Here is a 24903-nt window from a genome sequence, read left to right as displayed (position 1 = left end):
GACACCTTAGAGCAGCTTCCAGTGCCTAAAGGGGCTGCAAGAAACCTGGAGAGGGGCTTCTGACAAGGGCAGGTAGGGACAGGACAAGGGGGAGTGGATTTAAACTGACAGAGGGGAGACTGAGATGGGATCTGAGGCAGAAGTTCTTCCCTGTGAGGGTGCTGAGGCCCTGGCACAGGTTGCCCAGAGAAGCTGTGGCTGCCCCATCCCTGGCAGTGTTCAAGGCCAGGTTGGATGGGGCTTGGAGCAACCTGGTCTAGTGGAAGGTGTCCCTGCCTGTGCAAGGGGTTGGAACTGGATGGGCTTTATGGTCCCTTCCAACCCAGACCATTTCAGAATACAGTGATTCATTATTTCCTCTTTTTTTCTCCTTTTGCATCTTTCCTCTCCCTAGAGCCTCAACAGGTTACAGGTGTTGTTTCCTTTTGTCTTCTGGGAGAGGCTAGGAGGAGAAAGAGCTGCTGCTCTGTGTGAGAGGGAGGCAGGAGAAAGGGTGCTTAGTGGCATTCACCCACCTGGCAGAAGGATTGTCACAGCTGGGATAGAAGGAGAGAAATTATCTGTCATTATCTATTTGTTTTCTGTTTCCTTGCCCAGGCAGTAGACACAGAAGGGGATATCCTGCGGAAAAAACCCATAAAACGCGGAGAGGGGGCCAGTTCATCCCATTTTGGTTATAAGACATAGAAGTACAGCCACATTAGCATTCCAACTGTTTTTATCCTCCTTCCAGAAATAAATAGTGTGCATTTGCATGTTGATAGTCAGATGGCTATGCTTTTTATAGTGAAACCCATTTGAAGATTTTACACTGAATTTATTGTGGTTACTTGGTATCTATTTCCCATGTGAGCCGTTCCAGTTCTTGTTGTTGTGCTGCTAGGAATTGATTTGTTCCATTTCTTTCTCTTAGTTCTTCCAGGTGCCCAAACGGCGACTACTGCTCCAACAGGCGCTTCCAGAAGAAACAGCATGCAGACGTTGAAGTGATCCTCACTGAGAAGAAAGGCTGGGGGCTGAGAGCTGCCAAAGATCTGCCATCGTAAGCATTTGCTCTTTGAATGACATCCTCGTGCTATTTTACTCCCTTGTGAAGGGAAAATAAGTTCCTTGCATTTTCTTGGTTTCATTGACATTAGTAGCTTTGCTGAGGTTCTTCCAGCTTTATATACTGTCCTTGTGCTCTGTCCCTCCTGGTTATTGGCACCTGCACGTCCACTAATTGCGTGTTAGACCTCCCACACCTGTTTCACTCTTCTCATTAGGGTTTCTGACAGGCTTGCTGTGGCTTCATAGAATCACAGAATGATTTGTGTCTCTTCTGCTCTTCCCACCTCTGCAAGAATTACCCTCTTGTCAAGTCCTCCTTCGCCTCCCCTTCAGACTACAGGAAGACCCTGTGGGGATCTTTCCTCCCTCATTAGCCTGTTGTTACTTAATGGCTGTACTTACAAGTGCATCAGCCATGTTTACAGATCTGAGTCTGTGTTTGACTCATCTCTCTTTCACTCAAGCAAGACAATGTTTACCTGGATCAGTTCATTTACTGACACTGTAAGGCACAAGGAAGCTGGTGGGACTTGAACGCAAGGGCTGTGTGGTGCTTCGCCCCGTTGGTCCCCTCCTAGGTTGGCAGCGGGATGGACCTTGATATTTTTTGCGTTATGTTCCTGTTTGGGAGCCTGCACTCAAAAAGTGAGTGTGGCTGGGAAGAAGAGTAGCGTTAGGTACATTTTACTCTACAGGTGTGTGTGCAAGGAGCAGCTCTGAGATGGGGATGCCTTCTCACTAGGCAGAGTAACTCAAGGAGTTGCCTTCTGTGTTGCCAACCTGGTGTTTTCTCATACTCCCGGTAGTAAAAAGAGCTTTAGGTGAGGCTGTGAGAGAAGTGAGAGGAGCAAAGGCACTCATAGAGCTGTTGGAGCCTGAAGCACAAGGTGCAGCGGAAGGAGCAGGATGAGCAGGAGACAAAGATGGGGTTTGCTGGGAGAAGGGAGCAGGGTGAGAGGTTTCTGAAGGTGAGAGCGGCTGCAGTGAACTGCTGGGCTCAGCTAGCAAGACGCAGATGGCTTTTCCTACCGCAGGTTCAGACCTCACCACTTGAGTGGTTGTGTGGGAGTGGATGTCCTCCCAGAACCACGCCAGGTGAGCAGAAGTTGGTTGTGCTGTTCCACAGAGGGACAACATACTTTGCAGATGAACTCACTGGAGTATTCTGCCATGAGGGAGGCGGTGCTGTGCGCCAGAGTTGCACCAGGCTCTCATTTCCATCTCAAAAGGTTGTGGGATGGGCACTGGGGGTCTGTTCATCCTCAAGAGCACCAGGGACTGAGCTTAGAGACTGTGACAATCTGCCTAGAACTTAATTGTGCAAAGATTTTCTGTAGCTCTGGATGTTACAGTGAGTTTCCGTGGAAACTCTGAATCAATTTTTTCTTGGCTTCTGTTGAAGACAGAGTTCTGAGGAATCCAGTAATGCTTGTGACACTTGAGAAAGCTCTAGGTCTTACAGCAGAGTTCTTTTACTGCTATACCGACTATACGAGACTAATTCACAGGAAGATACGTGGAAGAGTTTTGATTGCTTTGGAGACGTATGCCAACTTATCTAAAATGCAGTAAAAACAATTCTGCATTCTCAACTTGATATGTTTAACCAAGAGTGCCTTCATACTATGTTTATGTAGAAGGTGACAGTGTTGAGCGACTGTCAAAATGAGTGAGCGCTCCCCATCACTGTTCTGTTGCACAGCAACTGTGTCTGAGGAGAGGGTGAGATTCATAGTGTTTTCTGACTCTTCCTTTTCCAGATTTGCCACATAATCTGGGAAGTCCCTGGTGCTGCTGGATGTAACCTTTGCAAGAGGAGGGTCCCGTTGTTTATAGAGTAGTGCATGCACAGAGAAGTATCAGTGATGGGGACTGTTGCCCTGTGTGGAAATGCCAGATCCAGTTTTATTTAAAGGTTTAGGAATTTCTTTTGAAGACAAGGTTTTACTAAAGATGCAGCTGATAGTGAGCATTTTACCATAGCAAGCACTGTATCTGCTAGGTGGGCTAGGATCAGGAACATTGAGAAAGATGGGAAGGGGATAACTGTGTGAAGACCATCTTGGGTAGGGAGGTAAATATGTCATAGAATCCTAGAACGGTTTGGGCTGGAAGGCACCTTAAAGACCGTCTAGTTCGAGCCCCCCTGCTACAGGCACAGATACCTTCCACTAGACCAGGTTGCTCCAAGCCCTGTCCAACCTGGCCTTGAACGCTGCCAGGGATGGGGCAGCCGCAGCTTCTCTGAGCAACCTGTGCCAGGGCCTCAAACCCTCACAGGGAAGAACTTCTTCCTCATGTCTCATTTAAATCTCCCTTCTGTCAGCTTAAAGCCATCCCCCCTTGGCCTGTAACTACATGCCCTTGTGAAAATACAGTCCTTCAGCACCATTTGGTGGACACAGAGATGGGGGAAGGTGGCCCCATTTATTCACATGGGCTGGAAGGCCAGCACGGTACTGCTGGAGGGATTAATGATGGGAAGGAAATGGGGTGAGCTCAAAACACCAAAGGCCTGGTCTAGGTCGAGCTCGGCAAGAGCTTTTTCTTTCCTGGGGCTCTCCCAGGTAAGCACAAGGGAGAAGTTAAAGGGTTCAGGATGATATTTAGCAAGGGAAGACTTAGGACAGATAGCAAGGAAGATATATCACAATGTGCCTTTGTAGACTGGAGGGTTTAAAGCCCAACTATGCTGCATAATGCAACCTGATAGGTTTGTCTGAGTATAGAGGTAACTCCTTGTTCTCTTCCATCTCTGCTTTTAAATTCACTTTTCCTGTGGCCATAAAGGATATTTTATTGACCCCCTCATTTCACCCTCCAGACCAGGAAGGTGCAGACAGGTTTTCCATTTCAGTTGATGACAATCACCTGCCTGCACCTTCTCTTAATACAATTTGTCCTCTTGACAGGGCCCACAAGGTCTTATGCTTTTATCAAATGAACCCTGCTTGAAGGGCAGCTTTATTCTTGTGTCTGGGCTTTTCACTGTGATATACCTGCCTCTGTGATAGCATAGAAAATAAATTAATCAGAACTGCCTGAGATTAAGGCATGCAACAGTCGTAGCTTCACCACCTGGATGACCAGGCTCCAAGTTGTATTCAGAGAGCCCATCTCCACAGTGGCTGTTTTCTTTTCCTTTGTGTTTCTTGCTTATGGCAAAGCAGAGTGATGTTTGGTTTTTTCCCTTGGGCTTTGCAGCAACACTTTTGTCTTGGAGTACTGTGGAGAAGTGCTGGATCACAAAGAGTTCAAGGCTCGTGTGAAGGAATATGCCCGGAACAAGAACATTCACTATTATTTCATGGCCCTGAAAAATGATGAGGTGAGTGGTGAGCCAAAGAAAACATTGGCTGGCTTTGTGTTGTCATGCCTTACATTCTTAAATCATTTTTTTAACCCTTTGCTCAGTTTCAACCTAGTTTAACGGAAGTCTGGCAGCCTAACTGTATCCCAGTCCTTGGAGAGAAGAAATTGTCCTCCCAAGGGAAGGAATGGGGTATGGCCCATCACTTTCACATGAGCAAACCTCTGTGGGAGAGAAACTGTATCTGGGTCCCACGATGGGGAGATGCTTCAAGCCAAACTCATCCTTCTTGAATGCCCAACAAAACAAGTCTAGAAAACACACCAAGAAGCCATGTTACCTTTCTTCCCTTGCTCGCAGAACTACGTTAAGCTGGGACACTTTTAGCTGGAGTCCCTATGTGCGGGATTACTGACATTGAAATATTTATATACCAGATGTGCTTAATTATTTATCTCTGCTTCAGCTCTATGGGATTGCAGAGCTGTGACGCAGAGAGCGCAGCTTTGCTTACCTTGGGCAACGGGCCCTCCCTTGCTGAGAACAAAGCTTATAAATAGAAATTTAATATCATATTCTGCTTGTGTCTTCTGTCAAGACTTTCTGGGTCTGGGTAGCTTTACAGTAAATGAGCTAAAGATACTCTTTTTTTCCCCCAAAGTAAGCATTTTTTTGTAGCTGCCATGGGATTGCTGTGTGATCACAAGGGGGCACAGAGGAGTGTTTCCAGTTATAAAAAAGGACGCAGTGATGCAGGAGACAACCTTCTTATTTGAGTCTGATGTGCATGGCAAAGATGTTTGGCTTTCTCAGCCCTCATGGTCACTGTAGCACATATCAGAGGGTCAGAAACAGATAAAAAATTGAGGATCCCAACCCACCAGAAGAACTCTGCATTAACGTGCTGCTAAGAACCGTGTGCCAGCTGCTTAGTGCTCTTCTTTTGTGGGGGGCACTTAGTATCACTATAAAAGCCATTCTCCAAACCATATAAAGTCAATAGCTGGAACAGGAGAGGGTGGTAACTTCTACGTGGGTTGTCTTCAACTGCGTGATGTTCATAGCTATACTGCTTCGTATTTCTGCCAGTGCAGAAAGAGGGAGGCTGTTTCACTGCGTTTGTTGCTTCTTTTCTTTTCAGATAATCGATGCTACCCAGAAAGGAAACTGCTCTCGTTTTATGAACCACAGCTGTGAACCAAACTGTGAGACACAAAAGGTAAACCGTGGGATCAAAGCTGCTGGCTTCTCACTTCCACTGCCTTGCGACTTAGCAAGCTCAGAGTGAAAAGCATTTCTCCTTTATCTCTCTTTGTTGCTTTTTTGTTCTTTAAATTTATCAGTGGTGCTGTTTGAAGGTTTAATCTTGTTAATTCAAAGCAAAACCAGAGTCAAGCCTGGCTTTTGTAATAACTGCTGTCATCTTGTTTTTCCCTTGCCTCAGTGGACTGTGAACGGACAGCTCAGAGTTGGATTTTTCACCACCAAACTAGTCCCATCGGGCTCAGAGCTGACGTTTGATTACCAATTCCAGAGATACGGGTACGTTTCTTCTCTCTGCTTAAGCTGCTGGAAGTGGGTTTTGTGAGCATTGGTGCGGTCGTGCTCCGAAACAAGTCATTACAAAGCCTCGTCTAACAGAGCAGCTGGAAATGAACTGGAATTCAACTGTATAAAAAGCTACCTGAATAATTTTCTTCCATTTCTAACATAGATTGGGAGAGGAATTTCCTTTTGATTTGTCTTTTCCAATTCACTTTATTGCTTTTGGTTCCACTTCCTACCCTCTCTCCCCAGTGGAAATTTCCCAGATAATCATCTTGACTGTTTCTTTCCCCTGTCTCATTATTAATTAGCCAAGCTCCAGACTTTGCAGTGCTCTTAAATAATGCCTCTTCTTCCCCACCCACCCCTGTTTTACGACTTTGCAAATAGTTGCAGAGCTGTAAAACCCCAATAGATAGGACATCCTCTCTTCCTGGCTGACTCCAGAAGTGCAGGTGTGCAAGCTCCAGCGTGGGCTTTGGCTCCCTTCTCTAAACCTGAGCCGAATATTTTCATATTACTGCTTGTCCAGGTGTATGGTGAATTATTTCACTCTCTTTATCGTGACAAGCATGAAACAGCATCTGATAGGCTTAAAGCAACCTGTAACTATGACATTAATTGTAAATCCATTTTATAATCCCTAGGCTTTTTAATTGAATATAGTTGTTTAAGGAGCATCTCTTCCTTTTTCTTCTGGATCCTGCCTCCTGCAATAGTGTGACTCTTTCTGTAAGGAGGAGAATCAGAAACTAATTTTTAATTGTATTTTTAAATTACTTGTGCTAAAGTGTCAAGTGCTGTCATGGACTTTTCCTAGTCCAAACTTTCAGGAAAGAAGGCAAACTTAGTCTTTCTGGTTGCTCTTGCAGCAAGGCTTCTTTAATTTTTAGGCACATTGGAATATCAGAGAATCATGGAATGGCTTGGGTTGGAAGAGACCTTAAAGCTTCTCCAGTTCCACCCCCCCCCCCCCCCGCCATGGGCATGGACACCTTCCACTAGACCAGGTTGCTCAAAGCCGGGTTTAATATTGTGGCCCTGTTAGGGTCTCTCTAGTGAAGAATCATTTTGCTGTATTGGCCCACTCTGATACCGTGCGTATTTGAGTTCAGTGAGTCTAGTCTTGTCTCAATGGAGTTTTCCAGCTCTAATCTTTTGGGTGTCCTTCCTGAGCTCAGGTTCTGCTTTATAGAAGATCCTGCAGTTTTCTTCCCTGGTTCTTACTGCTGCAAAGCCATGTTCCTCCAGTGGATTATGCACATAAACATCCCCCCCTGCCAGCCCATAACCCACAAACCCCCTCACCAGAAAAACCCTCCAAAACAACCATTCTCCCAAGCAACTGTGGTATGTAGTTTAAAATTTATGGTGTGTCAAGTAGAAAATACAGAGGCTTTGTAGAAGTATTGCCTGAAGGTAATTTATGTCTTTTGCTCTCCATGGCTGTATATGGAGAGCATATCTACCACCCGAATCTTACTACTTCCGTGAATCTTTATTCTGTTTTGAGTATAACTTGCAAGCCTTTTTCCTAATGGATGTATAATCCTGATTACATGTTCTTTAGGAAAAATAATGTATTGATTTCAGTGTGTGGTAAGAAGTTGGCAGACTCAAGAGCCCCAGCTTTTTGTTTCTAGTTCATGGTTCTTGACCTATAAAAAGCCTAGAAGTGAAGCAGACTTTGGTTTCCGGCTGAGACAATATGGGGTCACCATAGCTGTGTGAGAAATACAGACTTAGTTTGAGTTTTCAGTGGCCTCAAAAGCCTTGCCATGCCGAGAAGTTCCTGTCACTTTCTTCTGAGGATGCACTGAAGAGTAAGGGTAAATAACTTGCTGTGGATGGGGTTGATGTGTTATTAAACTGCTCTGTTGCTTATGCCCGCCGATAGCAAAGAGGCTCAGAAATGTTTCTGCGGCTCAGCCAACTGCCGGGGTTACCTGGGAGGAGAGAACAGGGTCAGCATCCGAGCTGCTGGAGGGAAGATGAAAAAGGAGCGCTCCCGCAAGAAGGACTCGGTGAGTCTGAGTCTCCCTCCTGTGAATGTTCTTATTCATATCTAAGAGCAGCAGCAACCAAGGGCTGACTCCAGGCTTCATCTTCTGTATGAGAGTCTTCAGGTCACCTCTGCAGTCATCTATGATTGGTGACTCATGATGGCATTAAGGTTCTGTCTTTTCCATAGATGTATTTGTATCATTTTATTTCACAGGTGCCCTTAGTACTTGTGTTTTCTTGGAGCTTTAGTTAAATCTGTTTCTTTCTCTGGGTTACTTAGCAGCAAGTCCCACTGGAGAGGGACTTTGCCTGGTACAGTATCTGGTCATCAGTACTGTGTGCTACTAAAAAGCATACAAAATTCTACCTGGTTTGAAAAATCTAGTTTATGTTGCATGATTTCTAAATGTTGGTGAAAGGCAGGCAATGCCAGCTTCACTTTCCAGGATGTTACCTGAAATTTGACAGCTGAGAGGGCGCAGATGTTTGCCATCTCCAGGCTGGGATGTGAAATTTGAACCTCTTAACTGCTGTGGCCTAGGGGCAAGACAGCTTCCAGGAGGAACTTGTATGAACATGTGTCGCATTTGTGCTGGCTTCAGTTATAGTTGTGTTTGCAGATGGATGTGAATGAAATATGTAACTTAAATCCAGACTGGTTTTCTAGTCTTTTTATAGCTTTTCGTGTGTGTAATCCTTCCCAAGTGGTTCTATGAACCAACTCCCCATACTGAATTGCAGGGATGGATTCACATGGGAGATGTAGGAAACTGTGCAGAGAAGTTTGAGCAATGCAATCTAATAGAGTTTTTCCTGTGTGGGCTCTTTTTGCTTCCTACAAAATGTAGTAGTTCTGTCCTTGAAGATACAAAACTGTTCCTACAGATAAGATTTGTTACCTGCTCTTTTGGAAGAAGCTGCCTTTAAAAATGTTAGCTTCATATTTATTTACTATGTTAGAGCATCAGGAAGTCAAAAAGTTATTTATAAGTCCTTTATGAGGTATCTTAAAATGGTGATTAGTGGCACTGAGCAGTAGGGTAAATTATGAATGATGATATTTCAGTCTGCACAGAGAGGAATGTGCCTCTGGTGGTAAAGATCATAAATATCCATTAGGTATTTAAAGAAGTAAATCTATTGGCAATAAAGGATAATCTCGTAGTACACATCTGTTTTCCTACATGAAAAGATAAACTTGCCACTGGAAGTATTTTGGTGTGTACCCCTGGAATTTCCTCTATGCAGCATTAGATGTATACATCTAAATCATGCCATTGTTTTGGGAAAATGGATGTTGGAGTCTAGGGATTCCTGCCTTTGGCATATGTCCTAGGCAGGACCAACCCCCATAATAGGCCAGATAAAAGAAACCCAACCATGCTGAGTCAAATTAAAGCCAGGCTTCTTTTCCATATGGAAAATTCCTCGGGAGAGGCTTCTCTTGGCTCTCGAAGATTGTGTCTGCCATCACGTAGGGTGGCACAAGCCTGGTATGACCTGAGAGTTGTTTCTCTTTGGCCGTGGTAGGTGGACGGGGAGCTGGAAGCGCTGCTGGAGAATGGAGAGGGTCTCTCTGATAAGAACCAAGTTCTCAGCTTATCTCGGCTGATGGTTCGGATTGAAACGCTGGAGCAGAAGCTCACCTGCCTCAAACTCATCCAGGTAAGGAAGACCCAGCTGAAGCGGAGAGACCCACATCCTCTTTAAGCTATGTCCTTGGAGCTCTTGGTGGATGAAGAGAGGGAAAGTGGGAGAAAGGTGCCAGCAGCCCATGTGTGAGACAAGCAGTTCTGCTTCATAGATCACATGTGATTTCCACCCTTTGTTCATTTTATGCTTGGTGGAACATGGCCTGGGTGGTGATGTAAAATGCCCATTTCTAGGAGTAAATGAATTCTTTATATGTAAGGGCTTAGAGAGTAAAGAAGTAGTTTGTCAGCTTAAAATTGTAGTTGTCTTCTCTCCAAGATCACCCTGTATTTTAACCTCTGTCTGAGCGCAGATGAGCTGCAGCCGGGTTTCTGTACCATCCCTTATCATTAAGTTTTACTCCCCAGTCTGAGCTGTCCACCAGGTAATCGTTGTAACAGTTCTGCTGTCTGTGTTACTGCCCCTAACCCAGTAGTTATGGCCACTTAAACGATGTTAGATGTGCGCTGGTCTTGGCTGGTCCCTAGTTCTGGCTTCTGTGATGAGTTTGACAGGTAATGTAAGCCCAGTTGAGCAGTTAGCCATGTTAGTCTGGGGAAATTAAAGTGGGTTTTGCCTGTAAGTCTCTGGTCATTCCCATGGACTCTCTTTACTGCGGCTCATCCAGAACACGCACTCGCAGTCCTGCCTGAAGTCCTTCCTGGAGTGTCATGGCTTATCTCTCCTCTGGATTTGGATGACGGAGCTGGGCGATGGAAGAGGAAGCAGTGCTAACAACCTGAAGCTGCAGCTGGAGGTCAGTAATTCCCTTGGGTTTGAAGCTTTCCCTCGCAGCTTTAATAGTTACTCAGAAGCATGGTGATTTTATTGGTTTTTTTTAAATGTATGTATTATATGCCAGGTGTTCATGAAAACAAACTTTGGTATCCTCAGAACTACAGCCTTAAAACTTGTGTTTTAAGGGAGATCCTTGACATATATGGAAATAATTTGCTTCTGTGGTTTTTCTTAGAGTTCTCAGTTAGCAACATGAGACAAACTTAAATAAAGATCATTGCCATTACTGTTTAATTCCATACTGAACCACATAGGGAATTTGAGGTATTGACAGTCTGAAGTGGAGCTTGTGTATTTCTGTTTTCTATACACACTTCGCTGTTGCATGCAAAAATACATCTGGAAGTTCCTTTAATAAAGACACTTCTGCAAGAAGGTTGCTATGCAGTTTGGAGAGGCACACACAGCCACACATCCCGAGCAAGACAGCAGAAGCTGTCTGAGCTGTAGAGCTCAGCGTGCCTCTTCTCCTGCTGACTTCTCCTTTGGTCTTCAGAAGCAATCCTTCCCAACCCAGCTTCCTTAGGCCAGCATGATTTTTCTCTGAGCTGGTACTTTGCATTTCTGAATGAGTTGTGTCCTACTCATGCCTTTCTCCTCTTTAACACTGTGGCTTAATCCTTGAATGATCCTAGAGTGGTTGGGGTTGGAAGGGACCTTAAAACTCATCCAGTTCCAACCCCCTGCCACGGGCAGGGACACCTTCCACCAGACCAGGTTGTTCCAAGCTCCGTCCAACCTGGCCTTGAACACTGCCAGGGATGGGGCAGTCACAGCTTCTCTGGGCACCCTGTGCCAGGGCCTCACCACCCTCACAGGGAAGAACTTCTGCCTCTGATCTCATCTCAGTCTCCCCTCTGTCAGTTTAAAGCCATTCCCCCTTGTCCTGTCCCTACCTGCCCTTGTCAGAAGCCCCTCTCCAGCTTTCTTGTCAGCCCCTTTAGGCACTGGAAGCTGCTCTAAGGTCCCCCTGGAGCCTTCTCTTCTCCAGGCTGAACAAGCCCAGCTCTCTCAGCCTGTCTCCATAGGAGAGGTGCTTCAGTCCTTGGAGCCGCTTTGGTTCAGGAGATCCCTAGTAAAATGAGCACCGTTGATGTCACAAGATGAAGAGCTTCCTATGTGTGCTTTTCTGAGTCTTCAGCTCTTCGAGTGGGATGAGGATACCTGAAAGTTTTTGGAGCCCAGATCACTATCAGACCTAGTAAGATGGCTTCTGCACTTCTCTCTGTGCTGCTGGTGGTTAGAAGGACAGCAGATCTGTTTGCTCTGCAGTATGTCCTGGGGGAATGCCACCAGTTCCACCTCCTAGTCTTTATCTGTCCTTACTAAGACAAAGTTTTGGCTGTAATACGTGCAAAACTTCAGTGCGTGGGGTTCGGGATCTCTGACGGTAAGTTAGAGCTTCTTGACTTAGAGTAGACTTACCCTTACTTCATCTCCATTGTGCTGTGAAGAGCATGTTGTTGTCGATGGGCCATGCATGTTGTGTGCAAGGCATGGATTTGGCAGGTGCCTCCAGTTTTCTCTCCTGCTTATGCGATGTGGCTTTTCAGTACTTCTAGCCAAAGCAGAAGTGCTTGACAGCCACTGAGTGAACATTCCTCTTGCCGCAGTGCATCACTCCCGTCTTGCTGTATGGAGAGGCACTGCTCCTGAGTCTGCAGAAAGATATTTTGAGACCAAGTCTACAGGGGCTGACTTAATCTGTTGCAGTAACTGCTTTTAGAAGGGAGCTGTTCCCCTTTGGGACTGCAGTATTTTCTTCTTTGGGGTAGATAGGATCCATCCCACTTTCTGCATGTTGGAACTGTTGCTCCGAGGGAGTCTCAAGTCTGGATTGTATATGCAGTGCCTATCCTCCTTGCTCCCTGACATACGGGTGCCATGGCATTGCAGAGCTGCAAGGTAGCTCACATCCAACTCATCTTTGACTTCTAGCTTTGGAGAAGTCCATGGTCAGGTTAAGGTTAGACTCTGTTTTCCCCTGTAATAGATTCAAGCACTTTAACTTCATTGTTATGGCTGCTAGCGGCAGCCATATATTTTGGCACAGTTAATTGATCTAGAAGTGCCATCAATATCAGAGGTGCTTGCCTTGTCTTGTGGTTTGGAGGTCCCCAGTTGTCCATATCTCTTTGTGCTTAAGGTTTAGCTCCATGAGCAGCAGGCTGTCTCCTTTCCACTGACACTGGTAACACTCCAGCTTCTGCTGCGGCACATGGCACTGCTGTCAAGTAAAGAAAAGCTTTCCTCACTTGTTTGCAATTAGTTTGCAGGCTTTTTTTTTTTTGGTCAAACTGTTCTGTTTTGAGTGCTGATCCATCTTGCTGTTTCTGATCAGGTTTTTTTTCGTATAGCACATCTAAATGCTGCGTTGTTGTATTGATTGTCCTAGGAATGCGTATGGCTGCTGCTAAGTGCTTGAGCTCCTTGAAATCGGTTTAATTGCAGTTGATTGCTAAATTAGTTTAATTGCTAAATGCTCACTCTTTTCCACACGCTTATGGTTTATTTGCTCTCAACAGCAGTTCACTGCTGCAGTTTAGCCTTGAGGAGGGACATTGTTTTTTCTTACCCATGACTTGTTGCCATCATTTTGATATCTGTTACCTTTTTGTTGAGAAAAAGAAATTGTTCCAACTTGGAGATGGCTTTAAATTCTGGTGGCTCTAACAATGTGATTTTTTTTTCTTTACAATTAGATTATGAAGACACTAGAGCTCCTGCCTATACCTACCAAGAACATGCTGGAGGAGAGCAAAGTGCTTCCCATTATTCAGCGTTGGGCTCAGACCAAGACTGCTGTCCCACAGCTCAGCGAAGGGGATGGCTACTCAAGTGAGAACACCTCACGGGCTCACACACCGCTCAACACACCAGATCTTTCCACCAAGCAGAGTGGGGAAGGTGACACGGACACCCCCAAGAAGCTGGTATTTCGGAGGCTGAAAATTATAAGTGAAAACAGCATGGACAGTGCCATCTCAGATACAACCAGTGAGCTGGAAGGGAAGGAGGGCAAAGAGGACCTGGACCAGCTGGAGAGTGCCCCAATGGAGGTGTCAGAGGAGCATCAGCAGCAGGACATCAAAGCTGTCATTGATGTGCCAGTGGAGAGCAGCAAACCCCAAGCTGCAGAGCTGGAGGTTGAGCCTGAAGCAGAGATCAAGGAGAGCAATGGTGCAAAGCTGGAAGAGCCCATCACGATGGAAACGCCATCTCAAGACGAAGAGGAAGGTGTATCTGACGTTGAGAGTGAGAGGAGCCAAGAACAGACTGACAAAATTGTGGACGTGAGCGATTTGGCTACCAGGCTGCTTGACAGCTGGAAGGAGCTCAAGGTAAGAGGCACCTATCTGCAGCTACACCACCTCCACTCTTGCTAAGGAAAATGCAGAGTTGTTTGCAGTTCAGTAAAAATGGGGTTGAGTTGTTGCCCTGTTGGTAAATGTTTGATAACTCAGATTGCCTTTCCTACACAGAAGGGCTTCTCTGAGTGCTTTCTATATATCTCCTTTTGTTGCAAACTGCCCCGTACATGACTTCAAGTAGATTTCCAGGCATCGGTGCATTGCAGGCTGAAAGCAGCAGATAATTCAGTTTGGGCACACCACAAAGACACCTTAGTCATGAAGTTATTTTTTAGGCTGTTCAGGGGGAGGACAGCTCTAAGGAATTGAGATTCTCTTCCAATCCAAACCATTCTGTGAAATGCCACAAGCATTTTTGGTTGAAGTGACCCAGTATCTGTCAATATTGAAACAAACTGATGGACTATCTACTCCTTACTTCAGTTATCACAACATCATCAGCATTTCCTGTCCTGTTAACATCTGCTGTTCATCTGCAGTGTATAGAGCTTCCAGATCCTGGTCTGCTGGCCATATCATGTTCTCTCAGTAGTAGTTGTGTGGCTTAACCTCATGTTGTTTGCAGTAAATACTCAGATTTGTGGGTGTTATTTGAGCCTTTAAAGACTGCTGGAGTATGCAGATGCTCATGGTTTCGATCCCATCAAGGTCTTCCTCAAGCAGATAACCTCTTTAAGAGAAGAGCTTGGTGGCTGCAAGCTGCCATCTCCTCCAGAATTAGGTGCATGGCCCTGTGCAGCATAGGTGGCCAACTTGGCCGCTTGGTCTTCAGCTGACAGCTCTTTTGGTGGGCCGTAGGATGACGTTCCAGTAGCTCAGCACTCAGCAGTTCAGGCATTTCCTGGGGTGTCTTTATGTCCTTGGAAACCCCTTGCCCATCTGCTGATTTTGTAGGATTATATTCCTTGTATTTGAGAGCAGCAAGGGTGGGAACCTTGAAGTTGCTTTTACACTTTAATAAGTGTGAAAACTTCCACTTATTTGTAATCCTCTTTTGCTGAGGATCCAGCAAAGGAATCAAAGGCATTGCCGTGCTTCTGGCATGGTGTGGCTTTGATGGAAAAGGTCGTGGAGGATCTTCTGCCCTTTTCTTAATCAAGCGTCTGTCCAATTTTAATTACTGGAAGTGGTTTTTAAGCAAATTGCTTTTTATGATGCAGCATGTAGCTAAAGAGTTGATTTACCCATCGAATTTGATAATGAGTAATTATTTAGAAGAGGCTAATAAAAATGGTGGGTGTTACGCATACTACGACGTCACGTGCAGATGGAAACCACAGCAAGCTTTGTACTGTTCAGCAACCGTAGCTACAAACATCAGCATTTATAAAACGTATCTAGAGAGTTACATAAGGCTTAAAAGAAATCTCACCTTCATCTCTGAGTTGTTCAGAAAAAACAGACATTTGCTGATTGTTGGCTAGACTTCAATTTGTAGACTCTTAAAATTTGTGCGGGCCTCATGGTTTTCTTTACTGAAGTGACACTGTCAGGTTGAATTTATGGTTCAATTGAAACAGCATCCTTCTCATCAGTTGCTAGTACCTGGGGTTGTTTAAACTGAAAGCTAAGTCAAGTCGTAGTCCAACACTGCTTTGCAGATAGGTTTGCTCTGGACTACCCAGCCTCAGTTTTATGTTGGCTCACTTCCAGGATGATGTGCTGTGGTGATTAGACTTGAAACAGCACAGAAAATACGTTGAAAACCAATAATGAAAAGTGTAAAGCTTCACCACATGAGTGACTCCTCCGAAGTGGTGGTCTGAGACCAAACTTGATCTTAGGGTGTCACTTTATCACCAAGGCTTGTGTTTTCTGTTGAGCTTGGAGGAGCTCGGCCTTGGCTATGTAGAGTTTGGTTGAGCTGTGGAGTCACAACTTGTCAGTGTTGCTATTTAAGGTGTGGATTCACATCTCTGTGTACTTACTAATTAACTTCAGGTCTTTATAAAGGATGCTAATAGCCTGATGCAGCACGCATGTCTGGTCGTAGGGGTGGGGTTGTATCTCACAAGCTTTAGCTTTGTAGTAGTCCCAGCAAATCCAACCCCAAAAAGCAGAATCATGCCATGGGTCTGTGAAAACTCATTTCTCTCGCACAAAGCGTTTGTGGGGAAACTGTGACCTGGGGCTTCATTCTGTCCTAGATGTTATCATGGCACTAAGAGTTAACTGCTTCTGTCCGATTCTCACCTGTTAAAATGCCAGGTGCCACCACAGGCCAGCCCAGAGGTGGCTGATGTCTAAAAGAAAAGACTAAGCTGGCAGAGCATTGCTTTAGATGGAATGCTTTAGAACCCAGTCACCCCAGCGGCATGAAAGCCAGGGGCCTTTTCCAGCACTTCCAAGCTTTTTAAAAGCTGTCTTTGTTTTGAGTGGTGGAACATCTGCAATAACTGGCATTGGATGGGGGGGTGGGAGGGTCTGAAACCTCGTAACTTAAGCTATGTCCTCTCCAGTCCTGCTGATGACCCCCTTGTAATTTCAACCATTTCCATCTAGCTTCTCAGGGCAGCAAGGAGCTGACCATGTGTCTCCTTTTCTCAACTCCATTTTCAACTCCGTGCTGAAGAAGGGAGAGGACATAGCGTGCATACGGTGAAGAAACGGGAAGATGGTTGGGAAGCTGGATGATGCATGAGCAGTATAATAGGTGAAAAGAGGACAGAGGTGGTTAACTCATTGATGCCGACGTTATTTTGGTGTGTCCATTGCCGGCAATGGACGTCGCTCCGGGAAAATCCCAACTCCTGGCATGAAAGGATTAAGTGAGCTATCTTTTTCTATACCTCTATACACAGGACTTGTAAGTCCTCAGCTTACAGGGCTCGTACACTCTGGCTCCTTACCCATGAGGAGTGTTGGCCACTGCTACATACCCATCACAGCACACACTCACACTCCCCAGTGGAGTAAGTTTTCAGCCTGGGCTTGTGCACGCTGTTCCTGCCCTCCGAGGAAGCAGTGCATATCTTCTCCCATGCTGAAAACTCACTCTGAGTGGCAAGGGCTGGTTGGTGTACACAGGTGGTGGTTCAATGTGATTCTTCCAGGCACCTTAGCTCACTCCAGCCAGAGGATTACGCTCAGGTAAGGCTCCGTGGACTGATCTGTACAGCCAGACCCATGGTGGAGGCAACACATGGTGCTATGGCAAACAGACCTGGTGCTCTACCCTCTTGGCATCACAGGAACAAGTGTTAGGGTCAGCACCACAAAGCATAGTAAGCTTTTCTCAACATCCTTTTGATGGCTTACGTTTCAGTAGCTAAGGCTGATGGACAAGAGAGCAAGTTTGGCTTCAAGTGTCGCATGTGCTTTAATAGCATTGGTGTTTCAGGGTTGTCTGGCTGTTGGGGTTTCCTCACCATTTATGCTGAAGCAGGGCCTCGGGGTCCCGCAGCTCTGCTACCCAAGTTGTAGGCTTCTTGTGATGAAATACCTGAAACAAGTTCCATAGAGAACCTGCGTGCTCTGCCAACTGACTAATGCTGTGTGAACACAACCAGCATGGCAGTGCTGGCTGCTGCAGAATGTTCCACTGTGCTAGTGTAGTTTGGGCACTGCTCTGCTGTGGGTATAACTGAGTTTTTGGCATCTTCCTCCACTCCTCGAGGGCAGAGGATGGGCAGAGGATGCCTTCATCTTGTGGTGAGGCAGCAGGTAGGAACTGTAGTTGTGTAGTTGTGGGGATCCCCAGTCCTTGCCCTTGTGAGGTGGAGAAGACCTTTTTAATTTCAGAAAAGCCTTTTGGAAGAGCCAAGTATTTTGGGTTTAAAAGGTTTTGGTTGGACACTTGTAGCCTCGTAAGTATTTAGCAGTGACTTGGGAGTTCAAGCCTGAAGTGTTACCCCAACTTTAGCCAACGTGGACCTTCTTTTCTTGCAATGAAAACTCCCATTCTGTGAGCTTAATCATCAGCTTGAATAGAGAGATACCAGAGCTTGGGCGACCCAAGCAAACTGAGCCTTTGTCTTCCTCTGAGATAGTCTTTACAAATCACGTCTGATACATCTTGATAGGACAGCCCTGTGAAGCTGCTCTTGCCTGTCCCTTTTCCTAGACAAGCCATCCTGGAGTGGCTGGCTCCTGCTCCAGCACACACATCATGTGCTTTAATTAGGAGGCTTATAATTTGTTATAACTTAGAGCAAGAAATAGTTTGCAAAAACAATAGGTGCTGGCGAGCAGCCAGGCTGTTGTTTGTGGTGGGTTTTTTTGGCCTTCAAGCAGGGATGTCATGGCATTAGTCCTTTCTCTTGCTCTCCTCCATCCCTTGGCATCATGCTGGAGCTTCATGCTCATGCAGAAGGTGTGGGGAGCTGCAGAGGGAAGGAGGGAGGGAAGCAAGGAAGAGGAGATCCAGCTCTGGCTGGTGGAGCATTGGATTTCCAGCCTGGTAGAGAGCAGATTCGGTTGTGTGGCGTTTATTCAGCAAATAAGTGACTTAAGTTCAGAAAACTACAGAGCAGAGTTAGGTGAGACAGCATGGTCTGCAGGTTGTCTTGGCTTAGAGCATGTAAGCCCTGCCAAATGTGGTGAGCTTTGGTGGGCTGCAGGCAGCTTTCCAGAGTAATCTCCTTGGCCTTAGGAGAGGCATGCCTGCTCCCTGTTTGAGTGGCAGAGGTTTTGAAGCACGGGTGTGCGGCTGGATTGGTGTAAAAGAGCAGTCACCCCTTTGCCAGCTGTGCATCTGCTGGCACAAACACAGCCTCCATCCAGTTGCATCGTTGTTTCCCTGTGCCCACCGTTGGTGTCCACTGGTCTTCTGCAGTTTAGTACCATTAAATCTGAAATAATAAGCAGCTAAGGGCAGACATCTGGAGAGCATTTTCTTAGGCACAGTCTTCCTTTCCTACCGCTTTGAGTCTTGAGACTGTTCTGCAGCTCTTTTGCTCCTCCCAAGCCATGGATGGTTTTGTGTCTGCAGCTGGACAGCCTAAATCCTGGGGGATTTTTAGTTTTTAGTTCTTCTCTTTTTGTTCTTAACGGACTTAACACTGCTTTTCTTTCTGTATTTAATTTTCTGTGCAACTCATTAAAAACTGTTCTGGAAGGTAGGGAGCCATTTGGACTCTGTTAGCGGCAGTTGCATTGATTTAGCAGTTATGCACGCTCAAAGCCAGCAGCTTCCGTTTCCAAAAATAAAATAGGCTTTTCTTCGGAGTTCCCCCTGGCTTGCGTCTGGTTTGACCACCATCTGGTTTTCATGGAGCAATTTTGACATACTCCTCCGTTTGTTCCTGCTTCAAAGACTCTGCTGCCTCCCATCTTCACCACACTGATGCTAGAGGCTCTGCAGCCCCTTGAGTAGATCTGTAGCTGCACTCCAACAAGACGTTGCTTGCTCTCTGCTTCGTAATTGTCTTATATTTTGAGCCCCTTGGACCCTTGTTAGGGCAGTACAGTTTGATGGGGTTGATCCTGCCGTTTTCTTCTTCAGTGCCTCCTGTTGCTGTCGGCACAGCTTCATCTTTCACAGGAAGATGCTTTCTCCTACCTAGAGCTGCATCTTTCACAGGCAGATGCTTTCTTTCTCCTTGCACATTCAACCATCACTGACCTTGAAGATTAGACTTAATTATCTCTGTTGAGCTGAAATTGCTGTATTTCTTAGCTGCACTTTGAATCTTCTGCTGCAGCCAAAGCAATGCATGGCTGGAGTGAACACTGCTGTGTATATCAAATCCACTTACCGCAAAGTGGCCCCTGGCCTCGTTCTATTCCCACTGACACTTTTTTTCACTATTTTCCTATTGCACATCCTCCTATTTAATGGGACAAATCTCTTAGGAGCTGAGAAACGTACTCCAGCTTAGCTCTTCCTTACACTTGCCTGCTGCCTTGTCCTTTGGCTGTCCTGGCTGGTTCATCCATCGTAGAATCTCAGAATCATAGAATGGTTTGGGTTGGAAAGGTCCTTAAAAGCTCATCCAGTTCCAACCCCCTGCCAAGGGCAGGGACAGCTTCCAGTTAGCACTGTCCCACCTCTCCAGCCTTTCTGGGCCCCTCTGGATGACATCCCTTCCTTCCAGCATGTCATCTGCACCACACAGCTCAGTGTTGTCCGCAAACTTGCTGAGGGTGCACTTGATCCCACTGTCCATGTTATGCTCCTCATCACACCATCTTCCCTGCTGATGGGACCAGCCCTTGGGCCAGACATGGGGTGTTTTTTTGAGCATGCTGCTCTGTGGTGTGTCTGAGAATGAGCTTTTTGGAGGTGATGTGAGAGAAAGAAAAATAAATACAGAAAACCTGTTGTTCGTGGGTGATTCGGGTCTGCAGAAGCTGCCCTCATGGTCCGCTCGTTCCCACACAAGCCGATAAGAGGCAAAACTGTCCCTGCCACTGGACGGCGAGTAGATAGCATTATATTGGCTTTATTATCCCAACCAGGTCTTTGTGCATCCCTCCCCACCTCTAGCAGTGAGCTGCTGCCTTCTTTGCATTTCGTTAAAAACACACTAGATTTGGGGTCTTTTGATCCATAGCAAACATGTAAATAAATAAGTAACAATTTAAAAAGGGCATGTTTACAGGCTCTCATCACAGCATATGTATCTGCAGCTGCTTCAGACTGCACGTGTTTGCTGTGTTGTGTTCATACGCCATGAAAAAGTAAAATGAGTATTTAAAAACCTAAAAATGTTGGCTAAACTAACTTCTTTTCTATAACCATCATCAGCACTTTTGAAGTGGTTTTGTCTGGTGAACAAAGACCACAGTGGGGTGTCTTCTACTTTCATTTATTTCACCAAAGGAAAGCATAGTTTCTTAGCCCACAGGGTGCGTTTTTTTCCTAACGCATTAAGAGGGGCATTCTCAAACCTGGGATATCTTGTTAAATCCTGTGCTGGAGGTGGACACGCAGCTAGTGAGGGATGCAGTGGGGTGCAGCTGAACAGCCCAGCATAGACGCCAATCAATTAAATAAATCATTTAATTTCCAATTAGCTGTAAAAAATCAATGGGGATTTTATGTAGAAGATAAACAATATATAAGGTTGAGAGTCAAGTCTAGGTAAAGCTTCGTATGTCTGACTGTAGGGAAGCTTTAAATACGCAGCTAGAAGCAGCCTTCATTCACTCCTCCAGTAACATTTCAATACATCTTTTTCTCCTCTCTGCCTCATCCGTGACCCAAATTAAAGGGTATTTTAGTGCTTTAGGGAAGGTCCTCAGTGTTTCTCCCTTGAGGTGCAGTCGGTGAATGTGGCATCACATGGAGTATGAAGAATTAACGCTGTTCGGAGGGTCTGATGGTCATGGACTTGGGGAGGTGGCATTGCTGAGGTTTTGGCTTTGGGAGGGTCAGTTAATTTAGATGCTAGAAGATCACAAATGCTACAAGTCATGAATAGTAGTCTTGAGTGTGTTTTAACAGTGCTGGGGGTAGGATATAGTGCAAATGGGGATCAAAACCAGGCAGGGGCTTGGTGGCCCAGCAGAGACTGGGTTGAGGGCTCTTGGAGGTGCAGAGGTGCGTTGGGTGCGCATCACAGAATCATAGAATAGTCAGGGTTGGAAAGGACCTTAGGATCATCCAGTTCCAACCCCCCCGCCATGGCCAGGGTCACACTAAACCATGTCACTCAAGACTCCATCAAACCTGGCCTTGAACACTGCCGGGGATGGAGCATTCACAGCTTCTTTGGGCGGCCTGTTCCAGTGCCTCACTTCCCTCACAGTAAAGAACTTCTTCCTTATATCTAACCTAAACTTCCCCTGTTTAAGTTTTAACCCGTTACCCCTTGTCCTATCACTACAGTCCGTAATGAAGAGTCCCTCCCCAGCATCTTTATAGGCCTCCTGCAGGTACTGGAAGGCTGCTATGAGGTCTCCACGCAGCCTTCTCTTCTCTAGGCTGAACAGCCCCAACTTTCTCAGCCTGTCTTCATATGGGAGGTGCTCCAGTCCCCTGAGCATCCTCGTGGCCCTCCTCCGGACTTGTTCCAGCAGTTCCATGTCCCTTTTATGTCGAGGACCCCAGAACTGCATGCAATGCTCCAGGTGAGGTCTCACAAGAGCAGAGCAGAGTGGCAGGATCACCTCCTTTGACCTGCTGGCCATGCTCCTTTTGATGCAGCCCAGGATACAGTTGGCTTTCTGGGCTGCGAGCTCACACTGCAGCCGGCTCATGTTCATTTTCTCATCAACCAACACCCCCAAGTCCTTCTCCGCAGGGCTGCTCTGAGTCTCTTCTGTGCCCAGCCTGTAGCTGTGCCTGGGATTCCTTTGACCCAGGTGTAGAACCATGTGCTTGTCATGGTTGAACTTCATAAGGTTGGCATCAGCCCACCTCACAAGCGTGTCAAGGTCCCTCTGGCTGGCATCCCTTCCCTCCAGTGTATCAACCAAATCCACACAGCTTGGTGTCATCAACGAACTTGCTCTGCGTTTCAGGCCCTCAGTATTCATGAGCATGCAGGTGGTGGCTGTGGTCTCAACAGCTCCCCATTCCTGCCCCTGTCCCTGTGGATCTGCTACCCTGTGGCTGAAGGGGTCATGGCCTGGATTCAGCTAGGTGGGCATGGCAGCATGCTGGTGGTGCGGAAAGGAGAGCATTTACAGGGAAAAGAGCACTAGCAACGCCTCTGCATCCCGCACCTCTGCTCTGGGCTCTCCTCATCCCATTTTCTTACTTCTGCCTCTTTTGATCTATGTCAAACATGTAAATAAATAAGAACGATTAAAAAAGGGCCTATTTACAGGCTCTTAGTATGTAGCTAGCTTGTACGAATACTGGAATAGCCACAGTACACAAGGTAGCGTATTTGTAGATGCTTCAGACTGCAGATGTTCACGGTGGTGTGTTCAGGCTCCATGGAATAAGTATTTTTTAAAAATCAGAATCTTGTCCGAAATTATTTTTAACTTTCAGCAGCACTTTTGAAGTGGTTTTGTCTTGTGAACAGACCACAGTGGGATTTATCGTACTTCCATTTTTCCACCAAAGGAAAATGTGTTTTCTTAGGCCAAAACGTGGGGCTTGATATCTTTTTCTTAGATACATATGTATGTGGTTTTTTTCTTAGCTAAAAGGTGGCTATAAAAAGCATCCAGGCACGTGGGGGCTGCTTAAAGGATGGGAAAGGCGAGTTTCTTTGGTAGGTTATCTGGGACATGCTTCTTCCATGCATTGTCCCCATGCCTGATGCTCAGGCATGATTTTCCTGGATAGAAAAATACTGCTTTTCCTTGATAGAAGAAAAAACCATAAAATCACAGAATGGTTTGGGTTGGAAGGGACCTTAAAGCTCACCCAGTTCCAACCCCCTGCCACAGGCAGGGACACCTTCCACTAGACCAGGCTGCTCCAAGCCCCGTCCAACCTGGCCTTGAACGCTGCCAGGGATGGGGCAGCCACAGCTTCCAGTCCAACTGAAACCATTCCATCCTATGATTCTATGATTTATCAAACACAAAATGCTGATCAGAGGCAATATATAGAAAGCACCGTAATGATTTACCTAAAACCAGAACTTTGTGTCAAGAAACACGATTTTACTGTTTGTTTTAAAATTATAATGGAATTGTTTAATTATTAGTGCTGTGTTACGATTCTTACAGCCCTGTAGATATTGAGGTTGTTCTTGTGAGTAGCTGTAATGCTGACCCTGCTTGTTGTTTGCTTTGCAGGAGGTGTACCGGATCCCAAAGAAGAGTCAAGCAGAAAAGGAGAGCAGTGGTATGTATTCACATTTTGCCGTGTATCGCTCTGCTCCTATGAAACTACTTAATTTTCCCGATCTGGGATGTCAAGAGATGTTCTGCCTGTGTGTTCATACTCCTTGAAAACAGTTTCTCTAAATAGGAAAGATAATCTTAGCAGTGGGTGTTGGGAAATGTAGCCCTGAGGCTGATATGGAGCCGTCTGTAACTTGTTTGAATGGAGACTCTGTTGACTACTGCTCTGTTGTTGGGGGAATTCCTGTTGGACACAAGAAGAAAAATTTTCACCAAGAGCACAATCAGCCATTGGAATAACCTCCCCAGGGAAGCGGTGACACCCCAGCACTCGACTCTGTTCAGACTGGGCTATACGCGCTGCTGGGCCATCTAGTCTGGGTTATACTTTGCCTAGAAAGGTTGGACCAGGTGTTCCCTTGAGGTCCCTTCCAACCTGGGATCCTAGGATCCTATGATTCTATGACTAACAGAAGCCACTGAAACTGCAGGAAGAAGGAGCTAGAGATACTCTGAATTACAACAGTTCTCTCCCTTTTGTCTATGTTCCCCAGCAGCTGACCGTGGGAGAGAGACAGCCGGCCCCAAGGACCAGACTCCTGCTCCGAAGAACCCCATCCTGAGCAGAGAGCGGGATCCCGAGAGGCAGAGCCAGAGTAAAGAGAAGAAGAGACGGAGGGACTCGATGTCCCCTCCATCCTCAGCGTATGAGCGAGGAACAAAGAGGCCGGAGGACAGGCAAGTTGTCTGGCAGCAGTGGTGGCAGGGATAAGACTGCCTGACTGGGAGTGTTGGATCTGGGATAGTCCTGGGTCAGAACACTGGCAAAAATGGTCCTGGTGATCTCTGGGAACACCCAGGATGGGTAAGGGAATTTTTTGCCTGGAGGAATCCTGTGTGCATGCTGAGATGCATTCCCTGGCTCCTTGCTGTTAGGTGGCCTTTCCTCTTGGATAGCCTTTGTCTTCAGGCATGTTCTGGGAATTAGATGGACGATTACAGGAGCTATATCCAGCTCTCACACAGGAACAAAGGATGTAGCTCTCCTAATGCAAAGAGGTCTTCTGAGTCCATCAAAACCCATTCCCTTCTACATCCCCTCTCCTGAGTATGTTTGGGGATTATTCTAGACTTGAACTGAGAAGCCTATGCGTGTAGAAAAGCTATCAGTGAACAAGTCAAACAGGAGTTCTAAACCAAAACAACTTCCTTGACCAAATTAATATCCACCAAAATCAGTGAGTGCAAGGGAAGTGATCCAGGTAGGTATAACCTTGCTAAGCTGTTTCCATGTCTCCTGCCTTCCCTTGGGGATGGCGGCATTATGCTGCACTGGCTGGGAAGCCAACTCTTTAAGTTGTAAGGACCTTGCAGTGACCAGCAGGTCGAGGGAGGGGATTCTCCACCTCTGTTCTGCTCTGGTGAGACCCCCCCCTGCAGTCC

At 46.2% G+C, this 24903-nt stretch overlaps 1 protein-coding gene across 5 annotated transcripts in view; it reads left to right on the top strand.

The window, feature by feature from the left end:
• Positions 1–24903, top strand: part of SETD2 (SET domain containing 2, histone lysine methyltransferase) — a 63823-nt gene that overhangs the window by 26594 nt on the left and 12326 nt on the right. For 2 of the 5 annotated variants that reach the window (XM_065666995.1, XM_065666992.1), the window contains exons 5-14: positions 914–1042; positions 4255–4378; positions 5502–5579; positions 5805–5902; positions 7803–7929; positions 9440–9574; positions 10230–10358; positions 13102–13740; positions 23413–23461; positions 24015–24198. In XM_065666995.1, coding sequence (XP_065523067.1) covers positions 914–1042; positions 4255–4378; positions 5502–5579; positions 5805–5902; positions 7803–7929; positions 9440–9574; positions 10230–10358; positions 13102–13740; positions 23413–23461; positions 24015–24198 — 1692 coding nt within the window. Of the gene's footprint in view, positions 1–913; positions 1043–4254; positions 4379–5501; positions 5580–5804; positions 5903–7802; positions 7930–9439; positions 9575–10229; positions 10359–13101; positions 13741–16272; positions 16424–23412; positions 23462–24014; positions 24199–24903 lie in introns of those variants that run through there. The other 3 variants (XR_010610007.1, XR_010610008.1, XM_065666993.1) reach the window with 3 other exon arrangements.

Source organism: Lathamus discolor, chromosome 2, assembly GCF_037157495.1.
Source record: "Lathamus discolor isolate bLatDis1 chromosome 2, bLatDis1.hap1, whole genome shotgun sequence".
Lineage (NCBI taxonomy): Eukaryota > Metazoa > Chordata > Aves > Psittaciformes > Psittacidae > Lathamus > Lathamus discolor.
The sequence above is the reverse complement of the archived record's forward strand: the minus strand, read 5'-3'. Positions and strand labels throughout refer to the sequence as shown.